Genomic DNA, 21023 nt, shown 5'->3' on the forward strand with positions numbered 1-21023 from the left:
GAATCTTCCTCTCCTGCCTCTACCTCAGTCCTGGGATCACAAGGACACAGCACCATGCCCTGCACTTCTATATGGGTTCTGGGCTAGAACTCAGGTTCCTGCAGGTCCCCATTTTAGATCATCTTCATACCTCCTCAAAGTGCCCTGTTGTTCTCATCTCTGTGTTTCTCTGTCTTATTCATCTTCCGGGCAGTTTTACTTTGCTTCCATATTATTTTTTATTTTTTTGCATCATGACTCATTCCTAAATTCTCTTTTCTTTGTGTATAATCTTTTTGGATGCATTATCTTACAGTCTCAGCCATGGCATGTTCATATAACGTGATTTCAGATTTCAAGAATGTCTTTCTGGAGATGTACTTCCGTGGTAGAATACTGCTTAGCTAGCAGGTACAGAAGGTCTAGGTTCAGTCCCCCGCAGAGCAAGCAAGCGAGGTGGGAAGGACACTGCTGGCTGTGGTGGGCACACCTTTAATCCCAGCACTCGGGAGGCAGAGGCAGGCGGGTCTCTGAGTTCGAGGCCAGCCTGGTCTACAGAGTGAGACACCCAGGAGAGGCGCAAAGCTACACAGAGAAACCCTGTCTCAAAAAACCAAACAAAGCAAAAGAAGTAACCTTGGTATTTTGGACTGCTCTCTTGTGCTAGTTGTGGTGGTACAGCCTAGTAATCCCAGCACTCAGGAGGCTGAGACAGACGGTTGTGAGTAGAGGTCAGCCTGGGCTACATCATGAGAACCCTGTTTCAAAACACTAAGAACATCTAATGTTGTGAATTCCAGGTCTGTTGAAATGTAAAAAGTTTCTAGCATCCTACCTTCCCCTGGTTCCTTTTTTGCATTTCTTTAGGATACTCTTGGAAGATGTAGCACTGACTTTCTTGTGATGGATTCACATCATGTATCTGTATGGCTCAGCCTTATATAGATAGGAAGTTGGTACTTGAAGGAATCTTGGTAGCTAGAACGTATACTGGTCTTGCAGAGGACCTGGGTTTGGGTCCTCTGAGTTTCAGGCAGCTGGTTATAGGACACCCACAGTCAGGAAACAGAGCTAGGAGTTGATGCTGCTGTTTAGTTCCCTTTTCCTACTGATCTGCTCATGCTCCCAGCCAGGGAATGGCAGGGTGTTCCCAGCTCAGTTAATATAATCTAGATAATCTCCATAGTCATGCCCAGAGGCCTATCTCCCAGGTGATTCTAGATCCTGTCAAGTTAACAACACTAACCATCATTCTCTCTCTCTGTGTGTGTGTGTATGCATTTATATTTATGTTTTGGATTTATTGTCGTGAGGAAAATTTGTTGCTATCCATCAGACAGTGTTCAAGGCTTACCAGTGTGTCAAAGACATAGACTAGCGGACGATAAGCACATGTTGTGGGCATATACACAAAAGTGGCATTGTGAGTTACAGTATTTAGAATGCTTTCGTGGAAGAACAAGGTTTTGAGAATTATTTTGAGAGCTGAGTAAACTCCTCAGTGGGGAGGATGAAAAGGAACAAACATTCTGAGATAGTAGGCAAGTGAACAGCTGTGAAGAGGATCAGCCTGACCCGCTGTGGTTCTCACCGTGTTTCAGAGTCACTTGTGGAACTTTAACCTTACGATATTTGAGTCCTGGCCCCAGAAGTCAAGACTCAGGTAGTCAAGCGTGTTCCTTGGTTAGCAGGGCTTCTGTAGGCAGCTGAGAGCTGCTCCCTTGCTGCCGACCGACCGATGGGAGGAATGGTGTTAGGCTTTCCGTCTGAAGCTGGCTGGACCGATGGGAGGAGGCGGAGTCTGCAGCATTTGTCTACAGACACCTCTATCTTTCTGAGGGCCCGGCTTCTCTGTTCTTGAGGTCAGGAGTGATGTTGTGGTATGTGTTTATTATTTTTGTTTTATGTTCAGGTCATGACTAGATGCCAAGGATAGAGATAAACCACAGCTTCTGCTCCCCCTCACAGCCTGGAGGAGGAAACAAGCATGCAGAGCACGGTGGTTTGAGTTCAGTCTCACAGGACTGGCTACAGTATATTGCTGACTACAGTCGTTCCCTGGTTCCATCTAAGAGTTGACGTGAAACAATGATCAAGGATTTTCTTTTACTGTTACTTTAGAGATATGGTTAAATTCCAATCTGAAAGAAAGAGGTCTAAAAATATTGAGGGTTTACTACTTGGGAAGTCCCACGCTGGCAACTGTGGTACAGACTTGTTTTATAGTTGAGTTGATTTCAGTTTGGAGTATTTAAACCTACCTTCTGGGGCTGGGGAGTCAGCTCAGTTGTTGAGTGCATGCTGTTCTTGCAGAGGATCCAAGTTCTGCTTCAAGCACCAGTGTGGGGAAGCTTACAACTCACTGCCTGTAACTCCAGCTCCGGGGGATCCAATGCAGGGGGGCCTTACACACACACAGACACAAGCACATGATTAAAAATAAGAAGATAGTTTTAAAAACTACTAGTTTTTGTTGTTGTTGTTGTTTTGCTTTGTTTTCAAGACAGAGTTTCTCTGTGTAGCTTAGGAGCCTATCCTGGAACTCACTCTGTAGACCAGGCTGGCCTCAGACTCGCAGAGATCCGCCAGCCTCTGCCTCCTGAGTGCTGGGATTAAAGGTGTGTGCCACCACTGCCCAGCAAGAACTACTAGTTTTTTATAGTTTATAATGTGCGCTCACATACTTAACCTTACATGAGCCTCTTCCCAATATTTCGAGCCAGGCAGTGCTGGGGACTCCCTGTTTTATTATTTGGAAACAGGTATATGAAAGCTTTGCCTGGGATCACCTTCTAGGAAGTTCCACAGTCCAAACTAGAACTGTCTTTTGACTATTGGTTTGTTTCCGTATGGCACTGTGCATGTTTAAATTTTCTAGATTTAAGTAGAATTTTCTAGATCAGTAAAACAAACAAACAACAAAAAAGGTCTTGTATAGAAAGATACATTGGAAATACCAGCACAGGTGTTCCTTGGCTTACATTGGTTTTGTTTTATTTTGTTTTTTTGAGACAGGGTTTCTCTGTGTAGCCCTGCCTGTCCTGGATCTCACTCTGTAGACCAGGCTGTCCTGGAACTCACAGAGATCTGCCTGCCTCTGCCTCCTGAATGCTGGGACTAAAGGTGTTCGCCACCACCTGCGTTTCTTTTTCTTTCTTTCTTCCTTTCTTCCTTCCTTCCTTCCTTCCTTCCTTCCTTCCTTCCTTCCTTCCTTCCTTCCTTCCTTTCTTTCTCTCTCTCTCTCTCTCTCTCTCTCTCTCTCTCTCTCTCTCTTTCTTTCTTTCTTTCTTTCTTTCTCTCTTTCTCTCTTTCTCTCTTTCTCTCTTTCTCTCTTTCTCTCTTGTTTTTGTTGTTGTTTTGAAAGCAAAACAAAACCCCTGAAAGTTGAAATAGAAAGTCCCAGGGCTCCTAAACACCTACCCACCTCAATGTCTTGCCTTAGCAGCAGTACACTGTTGTGTGAGCACATGGCTTACTGGGACAGACACTGTTGCTGAGCATTGGAAGAGTATCTGACTGCGTATCCACAGCCTGGGGAAGGTCACATCAGAATTCCAAGTACTTGCTACTGTATGCTTATCACCTTCTCACTATCTTACAGGTATTGTAGAACCAAAGTTGGAGACCATCTATATAAAGAATTAAGACACTCCCCTGTTGAGAGGCAGAGCTTAGTTCCCCTCCCCTCTACTGTACTTGGTGGCTCAGTTTTCTGCTGTGTAGAATGTGGCAGAAATGAGTGGACTGCAGGAGGTACAAGTCAGGTTGTCCCTGCTGTCCTGCTTTTTCTCGAACCCCTGCTGTGGAAGCAGCATATTCAAGCTGTGACCCACAGGCCGCATGGCTGGCCATGTGCATCTTAGGATAGCTGTGAATTCTACCCACCCCATTTGTAGATGACACCATTCTATCACAGTTTGGAAGGTTGGATACCCCTGGTCTAGAGCATAGAGCATTTTTCAGCTCTGATACACTCTGGCATTTGGGTTCAAGTAGTTCTTCATAGCTGTCTGATCTGCTGTAGGATGCTTAGTAAGCAGCATCCCTGGACACCACCTGCTAGGTGCCAGTAAGATTTTGCTCTAAGACTTAGTTATGACAACCCATAATGACTCAGATGTCCTCTGGGGGACAAAATGGCCCTCTTTTCAGAACCTCTAGGGGAAACCTGTGAAGCAACTCTGTGGAGAGGCCTAGATGCCAAGCATTAATAGCCATGAGGGTGTGCCACCTTGGAAGAGGATGCTCCAGCCTCAGTCAAATGACTTTTCAGGCTGGAGAGATGGTTCAGCAGTTAAGAGCACTGGCTGCTTTCTCAGAGAACCTGAGTTTGAAACCCAGCACTCACATGGCACCTCATTTGTCTGTAACTCCAGTTCTAAGGGATCTGACATCCTCTTCTGGTGGATGCTGTACGCACATGGTACCTGTAGGCAAAACACTCATTCAGATAAAGAAATAAAATTTTAAAACAATTAGGGGAGACTTGCTGCGGCCCATGTCTTTCTGCAGCTTGCTGAGAGACTGAGCCAGAGCTTCCTTGCTAAATTGCTCCCTAGTTCTCGACCCACAACAGTGGAGATAATAAATCATGTTAAAGCTCCAAACTTTGGGATGATTTGTTACCCAGCAGTAGATGATACCATAAGTGCTGTCATACAGTGTACAGATACTGTAGAGGGTGGAAAGTTCTGTACTGAGGGAAATTAGCCTATGGAGACACCAGTCCTTTTCTGTTTCCCCACACTTAGATGTGTAGCACATATTTGTAGCATAAATAAAAAGTTAGGAACTATTGCAATGAAAGCCTTTTCCATGCCAGTAGTAAGACCATAGTAACTTCAGTGTAACATGGGTTAGTCTGATGTTTCAGATTTGTTTGAAATGAGTTAATTATTTATGATTACTTTAAAATTCTTTGTTCTTGAAATTTTGAAACAGAAAAATAGAGAAGTGTCTCTGATAGTGCATTGTAATGAGGCTTTGGAAAATAGTTCCTCTTAAAAAGAAAGGCACGGTGGGGGGGAGCATAACATGCTCAGAATTCAGAGTATACCTGTGTGGCAATGTCCTTATGAAACCAGTGATACAATAAGGACCTTTATATTTGTCTGAGGCTGGAGGATCCTCTTTGAAGACGCCTCACCCTTGTGGCTGTTCTAGATCTCAACATAGGATGGCTTTGACATCTTTCCCTAGATAGTGTTCTCAGCAGAGGGTGCATTTTATCCCCTAGAAACCACATCTCCCCCCTCCCCCAGACAGGGTTTCTCTGTGTAGTTTTGGAGCCTGTCCTGGATCTTGCTCTGTAGATCAGGTTGGCCTCGAACTCACAGAGATCCGCCTGGCCCTGCCTCCTGAGTGCTGGGACTAAAGGCGTGCGCCACCACGGCCTGGCGAAACCGCATTTTTTTAAGAGGTGAGGGGAAGCTTGTGTGGTGGCATGCATTGTAATCTGAGCACTGGAGCTCACAGATTGGCAGGTTTGGGCTTGTTGGCCTCCCAGTCTAGCCTACTTGGTAAGTTATAGGCCAGTGAAAAATCTTGTCTCAAGCTATCCTTTCCAGCCTGGCAGTGGTGGCCTGTGTGTGCCTTTAATCCCAGCACTCGGGAGGCAGAGGCTGGTGGACCTGGTCTACAGAGTGAGTTTTAGGACAGGCAGGGCTGCACAGAGACCCTGTCTTGACAAACAAACTACCCTTTCAAGTTAAAGGAACTAGACAATGCCAGACTAGTATATAACATAATCACATGTGGGTGCAGCTTGAATTTTCTCCCTTAAGGAATTTCTACTTTTGGACATTGGAAATTTAGGACAGAACACATAAGTTCTCTTCTTTCCAAATATTGCTCTGATAGGGAGAGAGAGCGGGGTGGATCCTTGGAAGAGCATTTTAGTGCGGAGAGCTGAGACATTAGCAGCCTTTGCTGGAGGGATGGCAACACATGAGAACAGTGTCTAGATAATTCCTGCGTGTCTCTTGTGTGTAAGGTGTGTTTTAATGGGAGTGTGTGTCCTCTGGTAAAAAGGAATATGTTCTAACATAGCATGTGATTAGGGAAGAAGTAGTGAGGTGTTCATTGAGATGGTATTTTTTAATGTATGTGAACAGCTAGTGTGACTAAGTACCTGTCAATAACAGGGTGATTGGGTAGACTACATTAGTGAGAATATTGCAGAATACAGATTTGAAAATTATTTGGTAAAATGAAAAATGACTGGTTTAGGGGTCTAGATTCCAGATTTACATGTGGTGATTATAACTGTATAAGTATCCTTCAAAGGAAATGTAATTGCTGCTAACTAGTAGTTTCATTAAGTTGAGAATGCCACTCAGTGACAGAGCACTGTGACTCATGCTTCTCACTCTACGGATGGCCTGCTTGAGAGATGGAACCTTGATTTTAAAGAATATCTGAGAATGGCTGGGCGGCGGCGGCGGCAGAGGCGGCACACACGCACGCACGCACGCACGCACGCACGCACGCCTTTAATTCCCAGCACTGGGGAGGCAGAGGCAGGTAGATCTCTTGAGTTTGAGGCCCACATTGTCTACAGAACTAGTTCCAGGACAGCTTGGAGGCTACACAAAGAGACCCTGTCTCATAAAAAGAAAGACTAGAAACATACACAGTTCAAAAATGTTGAAAGTCTGGGGTATATTAGACATTTCTTCTGTATGGATACAGAATTTCTCTATGATAGGATCATTTTTGTGTTTGAAACTTGTTCTTTGCCCTCAGTACCTGAAAGACTGTGGAGTCTTGCTAATTGCTGCGTGTGTGAGATGTGAGAATGTACTAGACTTTGAACTCCTCCCGTTGTATTTTCAAGTTGTTTCTGGCTTTCTTGTGACCAGGCTGTAAAGGACACATATTTTGAACCCCACTCTGTGTGTTTTGAGACAAGGTCTTACTCTAGTCCAGACTGGCCTCTGCCATGTTCTCCCTGTCTTTGCCTTCCAAGCGTGAACCACTCCCCTCAGCTTGAGACAGACAGAGAGAGAGAGAGAGACAGACAGACAGACAGACAGACTTCACAGGCTGACACCTCGACACCTCGCAGTAGTCAGTCCTCTTCTTCTACCACGTGGGTCCCAGGGATTGAGCAGTGAGCGCCTTCACCCTCTGGTCCTTTACCTGCTGCACCGTTTCATCGGCCTCAGTATATATGGCTTGTGTTTTTCATTAGCTTTCCAAGACAAGGTTCTCTGTGCAACAGCCCTGGCTGTCCTGAAACTCACAGAGCTCCACCTGCCTCTGCCTCTTCCAAAGTGCTGGAATTAAAGGCATGTGCCACCACACCAGGCAATATATATGTTTTAAGTCCAGAGTTTTGAGAAATGTTTAACTGTTGGCTGTTTTATTGGGCATTTCTGGAACCATGTATATTTGTCATCCCAGGTAGATGGTAAGTTTTGTGACATCAGTTATTATATTTACTGTTTCTTTTGTATCCATAAAAAAAAAATAATATTTGTAGTGAGTGGCATGTCTCTAATCCCAGCACATGAGTGACTAGCAAGAGGATCACAGATTCAAGCCAGTGTAGACAACTTAACAAGACTTTATCTCAGAATAAAACAAACCTAGAAAAGGGTGTGCAGCTCAGTTTACTGACCAGCACTTGTCTGGTGTATGTCCAACCCTGAGGGAACTGTTCAGAGCCAATTGAGGAAACTGAGGCTTTTCTTTCTTATCTCAAAATAACTACATTATAAAATATTCTCTGGTATGTTTTTTGTTAAGCAGTTCTGGAGACTGTCCTGTGTGCCAGGAATTAAGTCTTTTGTACCATGATGGTGAGGGAAACAGATGCACTTCTTGCCCTCGAGATGCCCAGGGTGAGTGGCAATAGCAGCCATTATTAATGTTTGATATTTGAGTTTTACAAAATTAGGGTTTTGTTAAACCTGCCGTAAAAGCTAGTACCTTAGATTAGATAGATACAAATATCATCTTTATTTTATGTATCAAGTCGATAGAATTTAATTAACTTCCTCAAGATTATACGGTTATTAAGTGGCAGAGTTGGTATTAAAACCCAGATAGTCTACCTCCAGAGCCCAGCCCTTGTTTAACTACCTGGTGGGTGGTAAATAAACATACACTAATCATTGTGATTACTGGGGGCTGCTGGGTCCCGGTGAAGCGTTTGTCATCCACTGGCCAGCTACTGGAGTCAGATGGGCAGAACCTGTATCCCTTGCTCAGGAGCCGGCTGCAGGATAGCCTGGTGGGTTGGTTGTGATGGACCAGCTGCAGGATAGCCTGGTGGGTTGGTTGTGATGGACCAGCTGCCATGCTTCCCCAGCCGAAATGAACTTGTGCACACAGTCACTCCTGCTGGCCTGCCCTGCTCCCCACAGCCCTGCTCCCCACAGGTTCATCCCAGGAGAGGACAGTTACAAAGGCTGCATTAGGCAGGACACTCAGGGCGGAAGTTGAAGAAGCCACATCATGTAGGAGCCGTGGCCATTTCCCCACTTTGAAACCAGTTTAGAGAACTTAGTTTAAAGAGTAGTAAGGGCTTACACACTGTGGCAAAGGAAGGCTGTTTTCTTGGGGGTTTATGGAAACACAGGAATGTAAGAGGCTGAAGGCTCACAGGGGGTCTGCCTCAGGCCAAGTAGGTACATCTGAGGGAGTGACTAAACCAGTACTTGAAGAATAAGCTTTAGTTGTGGGGTGGGGTGGGGGTAGGGTGAAAGAACTCTAGTAGCAGCCTGTCCAAATAGTTTAAGGAACTGAGAGAAGCCAGTACACCCAGAGTAGCCTAGGGTGGGGGAAGGACATGGTCCTGATGGATGAGCACATATGGAGACCACTGATTGAGTGCGCGGTGGGATCAGGTCATCTCATCTGAGCTTTAGACCATGGTAGAAAATTTGCATCTTATCCTCTACACCAAGGAAATTCCTTCAGTTTAAAATAGTCATGGTTTGTTTGTTTATTTATTTATTATTATATTACTTATATTTTAAGACAGGGTTTCTCTGTGTAGCGCTTGCTTGTCCTGGAACTGACTCTGTAGCCCAGACTGGTCTCAAACTCAGAGTTCCGCCTGCCTCTGCCTCCCGAGTGCTGGGATTAAAGATGTGCGCCACCACTGCCCAGCCCTATTTATTATTTTGAAATTGTGTGTGTGTGAGGGGGACGGGAGGGCAGAGGACAACATGTAGGATTGAACTCTAGTCATCAGGCTTGGTGGCAAGCCCCTTTACCCGCTGAGCAAGGGTGACATTCAAATGTCTGGCCTGGCTGGAGCAACTGGATGGACATCACCTGGTGTGACAGTGACAGTGACAGAGGGGACAGTTGTGGAAGTCGTCAGTGCTCACGGTCTCTCCCCAGGACTGCCTGCTGTGCAGCCACCTAGAGAGGAGGTTTCAGGAAGGGGGACGGGGGACGGTCTTACGTTTATCGATGGCGTTTAACTTGGGCTGTGTAGTTAATTGTCTCGTCTGTGACCAAGGCCTGACAGGAGTAGTTTAGAGACCAAAGGTTACTTGACCTCCTTTGCACAGGGCTCAGGACCCTAAACTTGAGCAGAGCATCATGGGGACAGAACCGATAAGATGCCCAACCAAGCAACCTCCTTCCAGCTAAGTTCTACCTCCTAGGTAAAAACAACAATAAAAGAGTTATATTTCTTTAGTGTGTATGGGTGGAGGTCAGAGGACATTTTTCGGTTGGTTTTCTCCTACTGTTTTGAGTTCCAGGAATCAAACTCAGGCTGTCAGGCCCAACCCTTACCCACTGAGCCATCGGGTTGGGCCCTCCCACCTCCTAAATTTTTAAGGCTCTCTCAAGCTAGACCCAGTGGCACATCTGTGGTTCCAGTGTTCTGGAGGTAGAGGCCAGAAGGATCAGGAGTTCAAGGTCATCTATCAAGGAGTTATAGTAAGTTTAAGGCAAACCTGAGCTATGTGAGACTTTTTCTGACAACAGTAACAGAAGGAAACCGTGGTGTCACCAGCTGGGAATCGGGTGTTTAACACATGTGCCTGTGGAGGACATTCCATGTTGAACATAGGTACAGAGGCGGTCCTCAGGAGATGTAGAAGGCGGCCTGGGACATCCCCTGAAGAAGTATACAATGCAGAGAAGGTCCTAAACAACTGTAGAAATGTTACTATGGATGTCTACAGGGATTAATAAAAGGAAGGGGAAGTGGTAACCATGCCAGATGCTAATCCAGAAAAGTGGTCCTTGTGCTTGGTTAGAGGCCAGTAGTGGACCTGAGGAGAGCAGCGGTTCCAGCAGGCAGGATTGAAGGAAGAATGGGAGCTGGGAACAAGTACCGTAATTAGAGCTGTGCTTCTCAAACTGAAGAGCTGGATGAATCATTGAGAGCTTGTGCCTTCCCGGTGGACTCTCGGGCAGTGCCAAGGCCTCTGGTCCCCAGAGGACACTTTGACCAGTAGAGGCCTAGGTTCGGAGCTCTTGTTGCAGTGCATGAGGGCTGAGGAAATGCGGACCCATCGGCCTCTGCAGTTCCTGATCTGCAGCTCTTGCAGGGTGTTCAGTTTCTTAAATCCTCAGGTGAGGCTAACGTGAGGGGTCCCACACCCTGAGAGTGTGGAGAACTTCTTAACCACGGTGGGGAGTCGTCAAAGGATTTAATGGAGATGGGGAATGTCTAGAGCATATTTTGAAATGAGTGACCCAGTAGAGGGATGTATTTATAACTCAGTGGAAGAGTGCTTGCCTGCCATCCACATCCCTGGATTCAATTCCCAGCCTGTCTCTGTCATTCTGTCCATCCGCACCCCGAATCCCTGCCCTCCCCCGTGTGTGCGCACATAAATGGTATAATCCAGTATTACAGAGAAAGAAGGGGATGCAGGAATATCCCTGAGAAGATGTGGGACAGCTCAAAACACTGTCAGCCTGGGGTTTTGATCAGAGGGGACGCCTTAGAGCAAGAGGCCATGGAGAGCATTGGCTGAGGGCAGCTGGGAGCAAAAATGTCAAGTGATTATTTTAGAGGAGAAAATGCCCTTATGAAGAAGCATATTTGGAATTATGTTCAGAATTAAAAAAAACATTTTTTTTTTTTTTTCTGGAGCTGAGGGCCAAACCCAGGGCCTTGCGCTTGCTAGGCAAGCGCTCTACCACTGAGCTAAATCCCCAACGCCAAAGTTAAAATTTTCAACCAGTCTGATTGTGCATTCTTTTTTCCTTCAACCACAGTTCTTTGGATTCAGACACAGGTCATTAAGTGGTTGGGGTCACCCAGGGTTAGGCTGTATCCAAGGGAGGGGGACAAACAAGGGAGTGATTGTCACTGTTGGAGCAGTTAGGGGCCCCCCGAAGGCAGGAGAGAGCTGCAGTCAAGTGGGGCAGACCAAAGCAACCTGAAAAGTAGGCAGGGCTGGAGAGTGGGCCTGAGGGTGGCCGCACGAGGTGGGGTTTCCTGAGAGGTCAGGGAACAGGACGGGATGTGCCCTCCACTTGGATGTCGCAGTTGCCAAGAATGTTGACAGAAGTTGGGAATGGAGGGCTATCTGCTGATAGGACAGACTTTTGGTGGGTGATGGAAAATTCTAGGCAATAGATAACAGCAGCAGAGCTGAGGGTTTTTTCAGAATAGCAAGCAGGGCTTTTGGAAAGCAAATGGGAAGTAGTAGTTTTGAAATGATGTGAAGACACCTGTATTACAGGAAAGTGCCTTGCAGAGAGAGCGCCCTCTGATGGCGGGACTGTTTGAGACGTGTCTGGTCAGCTGGCTTCCACAGAGAGGTAGAGAAGGTGCAGAAAGGAAGATGGGGATTCCAGGAGTGTTACACGGATCACATTGATGTCTAACGTGAGGATCCATCTAGGTTTGGGGGTGAGAGGGGGACCCCTGGAGTAAGGGAGAGTTCTGAGCGCCACATCCTAGAGGGGTGACGCTGCTGCCCTGGCGCCATGGTGCTGTTCTCCATGGGTTTTAGTCTGTGGTCACTGTGTCCATCACTGTTGTGTTTGTTCTCTCTGCCCCTTTCCCCCCAGGGGGGCTTCCCACTGTACCTCAGTCTGTGCAGTGCCCAACACTGTGGAAGAGCTCATTCTCCTGAAAGCAGGGTAGTTTCAGAGGCCTGGGCACAGGGTCCACACAGAGATTGTCTGTGTGTTGTCTGCCTTGCACAGGTGGCTGCCTGGCTGGCTTCACGAGTTCATTACAACATAGCCACACCCATTGTGTAGGCTCTTATGCTCTGGCTGCTTTCAGGCGACAACTGCAAGCTGAGTGTCAGGGCCCTTATCTAGGGTCTGGAGAGTCTAAAATACTACTCTGCTCCTCTCTGGAAAATACAGAAGAGACAGAAAGAAGCATCAAGAATAAATTGGAGTCTTTTGGGGCAGTGGGTGATGAGTCATTGTAGTCTTAATCTTAGTTTCTGTTTTTCTTTTTGTGTCCAGCCACACACTGAATTTGGAAATGAAGTAGCCATGGAAGTGTTAGAAGTAGTATTTGGAGCACGATTAATGGTGGGTTTTTTGTTGTTCTCCCTCCTCAGTGCTGCTTTTGACACGAAAACGGGACATCGTGTGGCCGTGAAGAAGCTGTCGAGACCCTTTCAGTCCATAATTCACGCCAAAAGGACCTACAGGGAGCTGCGCCTGCTGAAGCACATGAAGCATGAGAATGTGGGTCACTCCTGTCCTTCACAGGCGGGGCTTTGGGTGCATCACTGCACGTGGTGGACACGTAGCCCATGGTGGGGCTCGCTTTCTGCTGCTTGAGTGTTCTATGTTGTGCCATGGGGCCTTCAGTTCAAACCCCAGGATGTGGAGCCTCTTCCCAGAGTTGAAGTTTTAGTCCAGGATCTTAAGACGCATTTAATTTTTTTAATTTTAATTAAAAAAATATACATATAGTTTCTGTAATGTGTTTGCCTGCTTGAGTTTATGTGCGTCATGGGGAGCAGGACCCTTGGAGGCCAGAAGATGTCAGATTCCCTGGAACTGGAGTCAGGTGCTTATGAGCCACCACTTGGGTGTTGAGAACCGAACCTGGCTGCTCTGCAAGAATAGCCAGTGCTCTTAACTACTGAGCATCTTTCCAGCCCTGGTACCTATCTTTGTATGTATCTTTATTTTGTGGGTATGTGTATGTCCACATGTGTATAGGATGTCAAAGGCCTACAGTGGTCTGTGAATCCAGTCCCAGGGGCTCTAATTCCTGCTTCTGGCCTCACCTAGCACTGTGCACACATGGTTCGCAGACATAATGTACATAAAAACACCCATACCCACAAAACGATGAGAAAAAAGTTTTGAAGAAAGGTGGAGTTTTATTTCTTACAAGTTTGGTAATTCTGTATCCATGTTTGTGGGAGTACATGCACATGTGTGCAGTGCCATCAAGGACAGAAGAGGGCCTCAGATCCCCTGGCTCTGGAGTCACAGATGCTTGTGAGACACCTGATCAGTTGTTGAGGACCTAGCTCTGTCCCCTGGAAGGACGGCTGAGCCACTCTGCAACCCTAGAAGATGGTTTGGGTGATGCGTGCCGGTTTTTAGCTGCTCTGTCTTTGTGTATCAGGATGGTCAGGTTCTAGTAGCAAAGGCCCTATACTCAGGTGTTGGTGGTTTCCGTCTTTTGAACGTTGGTTGGTTGGTTGGTGACAGGGTCTACCATGTGGCCCTGGCTGGATTGAAACCACTGAGCCACTCCAGCCCCATGCTTTGGTTTTGTTTTTGTTTTTTAACAAAACATGTTGAATGTCTCAGTTTTCTTTTCTACTGACATGTTTGAAGGGGAGATGGGGAAAGACCAGAAGACTTAAACTTAATGTAGAAATTGTCTCACCTTTCAGACTACCCTGCAAACATTTGTTGGGCACCTAAAATGTAAAAACAGTTTTATGCAGTGAAGGACCAAGGCTTGGGCCTGGAGAGGTGATAGAGTCCAGGAGCACTTGCTGCTCTTGTAGAGGTTCCCAGCAACTACATTGGGTGGTTCACAACTGCCTGTAATTCTAGCTCTGGAGGATCCAGCGCCTCCCTCTGGCCTCTGCGGATACACGAGCACACATGTGTACACATACACACACACACACACACACACACACACACACACACACACACACACTAAATATTTAAAAAAAAAAACGAAACTTCCAGCAAATTTGCCTGGCCTCCAAAGAGAGTAGCAATAGCCATAACCAAGCTAACCAAGCTCTTAGAGGCCGTAACAAATATCCATTCTTTTATACAAAAAACTAATAATGGTAGCAGGTGACAGAGACACAGTCGCTATGTGGGTACCCAGAACTAGAACATGTCTTCTGTGGCTGTTTGAGTCACTCTGAGCAGAGTCAGCTGGCTTGTTCTTTTTGTTTGTTTGTTTTTTCGAGACAGGGTTTCTCTCTGTAGTTTTGGTGCCTGTCCTGGATCTCGCTCTGTAGACCAGGCTGACCTCCAACTTCCAGGCTCTGCTGCCTCCCGAGTGCTGGGATTAAAGGCGGGCTGGCTTGTTCTTGACTTGACCTTGCGACCCTGCTCTCATGCGCCTGCTGCGGGCCGGCTGCTGAGAGGCTGTCTTCATGGTTATGTCTCCGGGGACTGCATAGCTTGAATTTAACAACAAATCCTCAAAGATTGTGTCAGGAGCCAGGGTCTGACCTTACTGTGAAGAGCAAGAGGTTGCTTACCTGGGGGCCAAGTTTAGTAACAATGTATTATTTCAGACTGGCAACTTTTGGACCATTGTAGAATAATTAGAGATCTTTGCTGTGAAATCCTTTCTCAAGATTGACTTCTAGGTTAGTTCTACTGCTTACTGGCACGCTTAGCCTGCTTTCTGTTAGAACCTCGGACCAACATCCCATGGTGGCACCATCCATGTTAATTTTCAATCAGTGAAATGCATACACTGGTGCTGCTACTAGCTCTTTTTTGTTTTTAAATCATTTGATCTAAACATCTAATTAAGGTTATTTTGAGACTATTATAACAATAAGATCAATATATTAAGATAATATTTGGCCTTAAAAAATTAGTGGGTTTGCCTGGCAGTGGTGGCACACACCTGTAATCCCAGCATTGAGAGGTGGGGGCAGGAATATCAGGAGTCCAAGCTAGCCTGGGCCATATGAGACGGTGTCTCCACACCTCCAACCCCCAAAAGAAATGATGTTAACGAGTATAAAACAGAAACGCAGTGTGGGTAGCAAGTCATTACTAAGCACACGGGTGGAACTGGACTTGGAATGAGTCCTCTTTACACTGTAGACCTAATGGGCACTGTAGGAGCCCACTGCTTTCCTACTGTTTCATTTTTATGTGTTCTTGCAGGTCATTGGTCTGTTGGACGTGTTTACACCTGCAAGGTCCCTGGAGGAATTCAACGATGTGTGAGTGGATCTTTTGCATTTGCAACGTCAGCTGGAGGACAGGGATGAGCAGCCCCCAGAACTGCTCAACTGTTCTCAGACTTCTGGAGAGTATTCTGTCACCCCCCTCTCCTGGGCTCCTGTGGGGGAGCACAGAAAGTAAATACTATGTATGCATGGTGCATTTTAGCACTTGGACCATTTCAGGCACAGTGTGGCCTGTTCAGAGCCAGCGACGAGTCCTTAAAAAAGTTCACAGAGAGGGAGTGAGTATAGGAAATTTTGACGATAATTTTTTTTCCTAAAATGCCAATCCACATAGGTGTTTCCCTCTTTGATCCGTCGTGGATGGGGGAGGTGATACTGAAGCAACATTCTGATTCTTGAAAGTTTTTGTACTGGGGCAGATGGCCAACCCTCCATGTTGGAAAAGATTTCTTCCAGGCTGGTACCTCCTGGAAAGCAGAGCCTGGGAGTCCCAGGAGCCAGAAGTAGAGAGCGAGGGAAAGGTGGTGTATGGCTGTGTTAGTGTTCAGTCACCTCTGAGAGCATCCGGGCTGGCAACTGCCAGAGTGTAGGAAAAGACAACCACCTCAGCTGGGGCCCTTCTTCTCAGCACTCCTGAGGTTGGTCATTGTTCATGAATGTCTTCACACGCTGGGTGGCACACTTGTGAGAGCACGCCCGATTCCAGCAGGTGTCCTGTGCGAGGCCAGCCTCCCCACCACTGCACTGATGGCCTCTGGGCATGCCTGTGGGGATTAATATAAGTGAATTAATCGATGTGGGAAGAGCCATCTAAGTTGTGACTGGGACGATTCCCTCGGCAGGGCATCTGGGACTGTATAGGATGGAGAAGAGCAAGCTGCGCAGTGGCGCCCAGCTCTTCTCTGCTTGAATGCCGGGCAGTATGGGCACCTGTCTCAGGTGCCTGCGTCTGTGACTCCACACTGTCCTGAACTGAGCCAGAGTACAGCTTTCTCCCTTAAGTTGCTCTATCCGCTTTAGAGACACGATGTGCCGTAAGAGAAGAAGCCTCTTTCAAAGGTTTATTTATTTTTATGTATGTGGATGTTTTGCCTGCCTGTATCTGTGCACCATGTACATTCAGTGCCCACAGAGGAGGGAGGAGGCTGTCGGATCCTCTAGGACTGGAGTTACAGATGGTTGTGAGTCACCATGTGGGTGCTAGGAATTGAACCCAGGTCCATTTGGAAGAGCAGTCCATGCTCACACCGCTGAACCATCTCTCCAGCCCCAAGAAGAAACATCTTAAGCACAGTTACATATTTGCTCTTGCTGGAATTCTGGCATTCCTAAGTGGAAAGGATGTTTATTGTAAAAGCCAAACAGAATTGTAGGTCATTACTGCTCTTCCTGAACTTCCTGTATTAGTCAGCTTTCTTTCTCTTTGTCAACAGGCCTGAAAAAATTAGCTAGTGTAAAGAGAGAAAAAGTTATAAACCTTGTAGGTTTAGAGGTTCCAGGTCATAGTTGGGTGGGTCCATGGCTTTTAGGCTTCTGCTAGAGACGCCAGGTAGCAATGGTACAGAGTGTTGGTCTAACAAAAACCACTCATCTTGTGGCTAGAAAGCAAAAGGAAGAAAGGGACCAGGATTTGTTTTCAAAGCCCCACCCCTGATGACCTAAGCCCTGCCGCCCAGAGGTTTCACCTCTTCGCATAGCACTCTCTTTGGCACGTGGGGCTGTGGGGTCCGGTCACCCAGCATCCAGATTATAGCACTCCACTCCCAGTGCTCCAGTGCAGAACCAGCTTTTCCCCACGCTTCTTCGGAGTCAACAGAACAGGCAGGCAGAGATACTTTCACTCGTGTGCTACCCTTATAGAAAGGGGAGAAAACAGAGAGGTGAATGACAGGGATGGAATGAGAGAGCAGGAGAGGCACTTTGGCCCATGTGCAGGAACTCAGCCACATGAACCTGACCCTGCAAATGAGAGTTTGGGAGGCAAGTAAAGAGAAGGACTGGCAGTAACGAAGAGTGACATGCTGTTCCTGCAGCCCTGACTCAGCGCCAGAACAGAGGCTTCCAAGGCTTGCCAGAGGCTCCACACACAGCTGAGCGTAGACCGTGGAGCCCTGCTGCAAGCTGTGGTTGGAGAAGAGAGTGTTGTGGAATCTAAGTGAGGAACAAAGGCTGCTGCAGCGTTTTTGTGATTTACCGTGGAAAACACTAGAGTTAGGTCTGAGTTTTAACCTGAGATCTTAGTGAGGGTAGACTTTAAAAGGGAAAAAGATGATTTATGGACCAGCAAGTGTTGTGTTTGAGTTTAATTGAGCATCCTGGAATGGAAAATGGACCTGTTTTTCCTACATTGAAAGGTCTTAATGAAGGCCCATGCCTATTTGAGGGGTTAAATTTTACTGACTGTCATTTTATCCCCCATAGAAAAGCCCACAACCACCAGTGTATCTCCCCAGTAAACTAAAGTTGCATTCATTGATTCAGCAAGTGCATGGTTGTGGCAGAGGCATCTGTTTTCTGTTTACCTCCAGCTGGATTCTAACAATTCTTTTGGTTTTGGTTTTGTCGTGTCTCCCCCCCCCCCCCCCAGACAGGGTTTCTCTGTGTAGTCCTGGCTGTCCTGGAGCTCACTCTGTAGCCCAGGCTGACCTCGAACTCACAGAGATCCACCTGCCTCTGCCTCCCCAGTGCTGCTTCACCACCACCCCACCCCTGGCTTTTTTGTTTGTTGGTTGGTTTTAGATTTATTTTTTATTATTGTGTGTGTAAGAGTGGCTGTGTGTCTGTGTAGGTCACATCTTCTGGCTGGACCTATGGGTGGTTGTGAGCCATAGTTTAGAACACACCTAAGAAAACAGAGGATTTGCAGGGCCACACAGATAACAAGACTGTCTAGTGTCACACCACCGAGTGTACCAGAGCCTGTGTCTCCTGAAAACATGTGTGTCCACTAAGAAAAAACATGAAGTCAACCAGCACATTGAGGACCAGAGGCGAGATTTGCTGGGTACACAGCGGGCTCTGATTTTGATGTGCATTGCCCATGCTAATTAGCAAAAGCATTTCAGGTGTATGGTTGACTTTTGTTTTTGCTTTCCCTATGTTTGTACCTTTAGGTTTCAGGTACCGCTTTTCACTTCGTCATATGATTCAGATTATGTGTTTTGTTGAGACCAGCAACCTGCAGGCACTGGGATGACTTGGGAAAAGAGCATATCCCATTTTGACTGCTGTATGACGTGGTTGTGGCACATTTTACAGAGACACAAATGGGAGACCATTTGAGCACTTCTGGGGGTTCTCAGTTATTGCCTGTACTAGTGCGTGGTTAGGTTTCATTGGTGTGCCTTCTGACCACTGACTTGTCATGGGTGAAATAGAAATGAGTCTTCCCACTTAGTCATTTCCGGGTCATACGTCCTTCGTGACCCATGACCCCGGGGCTACATGGTTGTATAAAGCATGCAGCGCAAACAAGTGATCTATGCATATGCGTGGAGTAGCCATGTGGGCTTATGTGGCAGGTGTGACTTGGTCTTTAAAAGCCGGCCCCCATGTTCCCCTCCCCCTTCTCACACCTGTCCTTTCAGCAGGCCTGATCACATCTATCTTTTTCTCCTCATCTTTTTTTTTTTTTTTTTTTTTTTTATTTGGTTTTTCGAGACAGGGGTTCTCTGTGTAGCTTTGCACCTTTCCTGGAACTCGCTTTGGAGACCAGGCTGGCCTCGAACTCACAGAGATCTGCCTGCCTCTGCCTCCCGAGTGCTGGGATTAAAGGCATGCGCCACCACCGCCCGGCATCTCCTCATCTTAATAAAACTCTTGTTAGTGGGGGGGAAAAAAAGAAATGAGTCTTCCAAGTCACTTCCTCCCTATTTTATAGTTCTCATCCCTCCTTCCTTTTGTTTCATTCATTCATTTCATTCATCTGAGGCAGGTGTATCTCTAGCTGACCTGGAATTCATAGAGATCTGCCTGCCTCTGCATTTCTACCTCATTCTTTGTTTATTAGTCTATTTTTGAGATGGGATTTCATGTATCCCAGGGTGGCTTCAAATTCACTATGAAACCAAGGATGACCTTGATCTCCAGCTTCCCCTGCCTTCTTCCCAGTGCTGGGATAACAGGCAGGAACCACCACACCTGGTTTACGTCATACTGGACTTAGAACCCAGGGCTTCCTGTGTGCTAAGCGAGCTCTCTGTCTCTGTCAGCTTAGCTACACCCATCCTCTGCTTTGTTCAGAAGACACAAGGGGTCTTGTACTCTGCTGAGGTCTAGAAGATACACAGCAGGGTTCGCGGTGGCCCTCATTCTGATGAAAGCCAGTGAGCAGTTGATCACTAGGTTGGCCTTGCACCTATAGAAAGTGCAGTCCCCTAGCGAGCTTGAACATTTGGTTCAGTTAACTAGAACTGAAGGCATCAAGTCGGTGAAGACTTCTGGGATTACTTTTACAGATTCTATTCAGTGTTTGAATGTCTACCTTTGCCAGACACAGTTCTCATCCTTGAGGAAGATGGCAGGCATACATGGTCTGTAATCATTGAGTTGAGATTATTGATGAAGAAAAGCAAAATTGAAATAACCACATGTTTTTTTTGCAGTGTGGTAGATTTGGAGAGGCCCCTCGTGACCTGGCTCCATGCAAGTTTTGACCTTGTGTGACTCCCTTTCCACTTCTGTCTCTCTCCTTGTCTTTTTCTTCTAATACAGACAACCAACTATATCCCCAACAAAACCTCTGCCTGGTCTCCACCATGGTCAAGCTCTCCACACTTGCTGATTGACTAACCAGGGTCTTCTGATCAGAAGCTTGTCCTCTGCTCCTAGCTGAACTGTGGCCGCAAGTCACTGTGTTCCTTCTCTGCTGGGTTCTTTGCACATCTTGTCAGCATGTTTCTGTTTGTTTGCTTCCTTGCCTTGTAAGTCTGTTAGGTTGCTTTTCTTCTTTCCTGAGTTGTTAGCATTTGGAGCAGTTGCAGGCCTGCAGGTATTATTTTTGGAAGAAATGAATGCAAGAACCTATCAGGTGTGGAATGCTAGGGGGCCTCAGGGATGGCTGCCTACCCCAGCTGATGTCCCCAGAGAATTCTGTACAAAATAGTCCTTGAGTTGGTGCTGAGTGGGAGGTGGAAAGAGTAAGATAGGTGAGCCCAGCCAGCCGTCCAGAGAGAGCTGGGGGAAGGGGGGTAACCGCAGCTGGTAGCGGGGGATCGTGGCAGTGAGGCTGGGGAGGGGGCTCCGCAGTAAGGCCTGGCTGTTCTGCCAGAGGACCAGGGCTTATTTCCCAGCACCCATATGGCACCTCTCAACTCGAGGTGACTCTAGTTTCAAGGGATCCAGTGCCCCCTTCTGGCCTCTAAGGGCACCAGGCACACCTGTGGTACACATGCATATATACTCAGGCAAAGCACTCATATACATAAAATAAGAAGATGTATACTGGGGAAAAGCTGAAATGAGAGGGGAGGGACTGGGTTATTCAGGACTTTCTAGGCTAAGGAGGTTGTCCCAGGGAAGAGATGAAAGGGTCCTAGGCATGGAGGTGGAGCTGGGGAAGGGAGGAAAGGCTTTACTTTCATGTGGTGTGACTGCCACGCAGCTCCCTCCCCAGTCACCCACCCCCACAGACACTCCGTAATAATCAAGGAGGTTTCATTTTAGCAGATGTATTTTCTCTTGAGTCCACATTAACAGGGTCAGAACTGAATGACTGTAGCAGTTGAAAAT

The 21023-nt window shown here is 46.9% G+C and overlaps 1 protein-coding gene across 3 annotated transcripts in view; it reads left to right on the top strand.

Annotated features, from left to right (window-relative positions):
* Nucleotides 1-21023, top strand: part of Mapk14 (mitogen-activated protein kinase 14) — a 62849-nt gene that overhangs the window by 12048 nt on the left and 29778 nt on the right. For all 3 annotated transcript variants that reach the window (XM_028888446.2, XM_028888445.1, XM_028888444.2), the window contains exons 2-3: nucleotides 12486-12615; nucleotides 15268-15326. In XM_028888446.2, coding sequence (XP_028744279.1) covers nucleotides 12486-12615; nucleotides 15268-15326 — 189 coding nt within the window. The remainder of the gene's footprint in view (nucleotides 1-12485; nucleotides 12616-15267; nucleotides 15327-21023) is intronic.

The sequence above is a fragment of the Peromyscus leucopus genome, chromosome 16_21 (genome assembly GCF_004664715.2).
Source record: "Peromyscus leucopus breed LL Stock chromosome 16_21, UCI_PerLeu_2.1, whole genome shotgun sequence".
NCBI lineage: Eukaryota > Metazoa > Chordata > Mammalia > Rodentia > Cricetidae > Peromyscus > Peromyscus leucopus.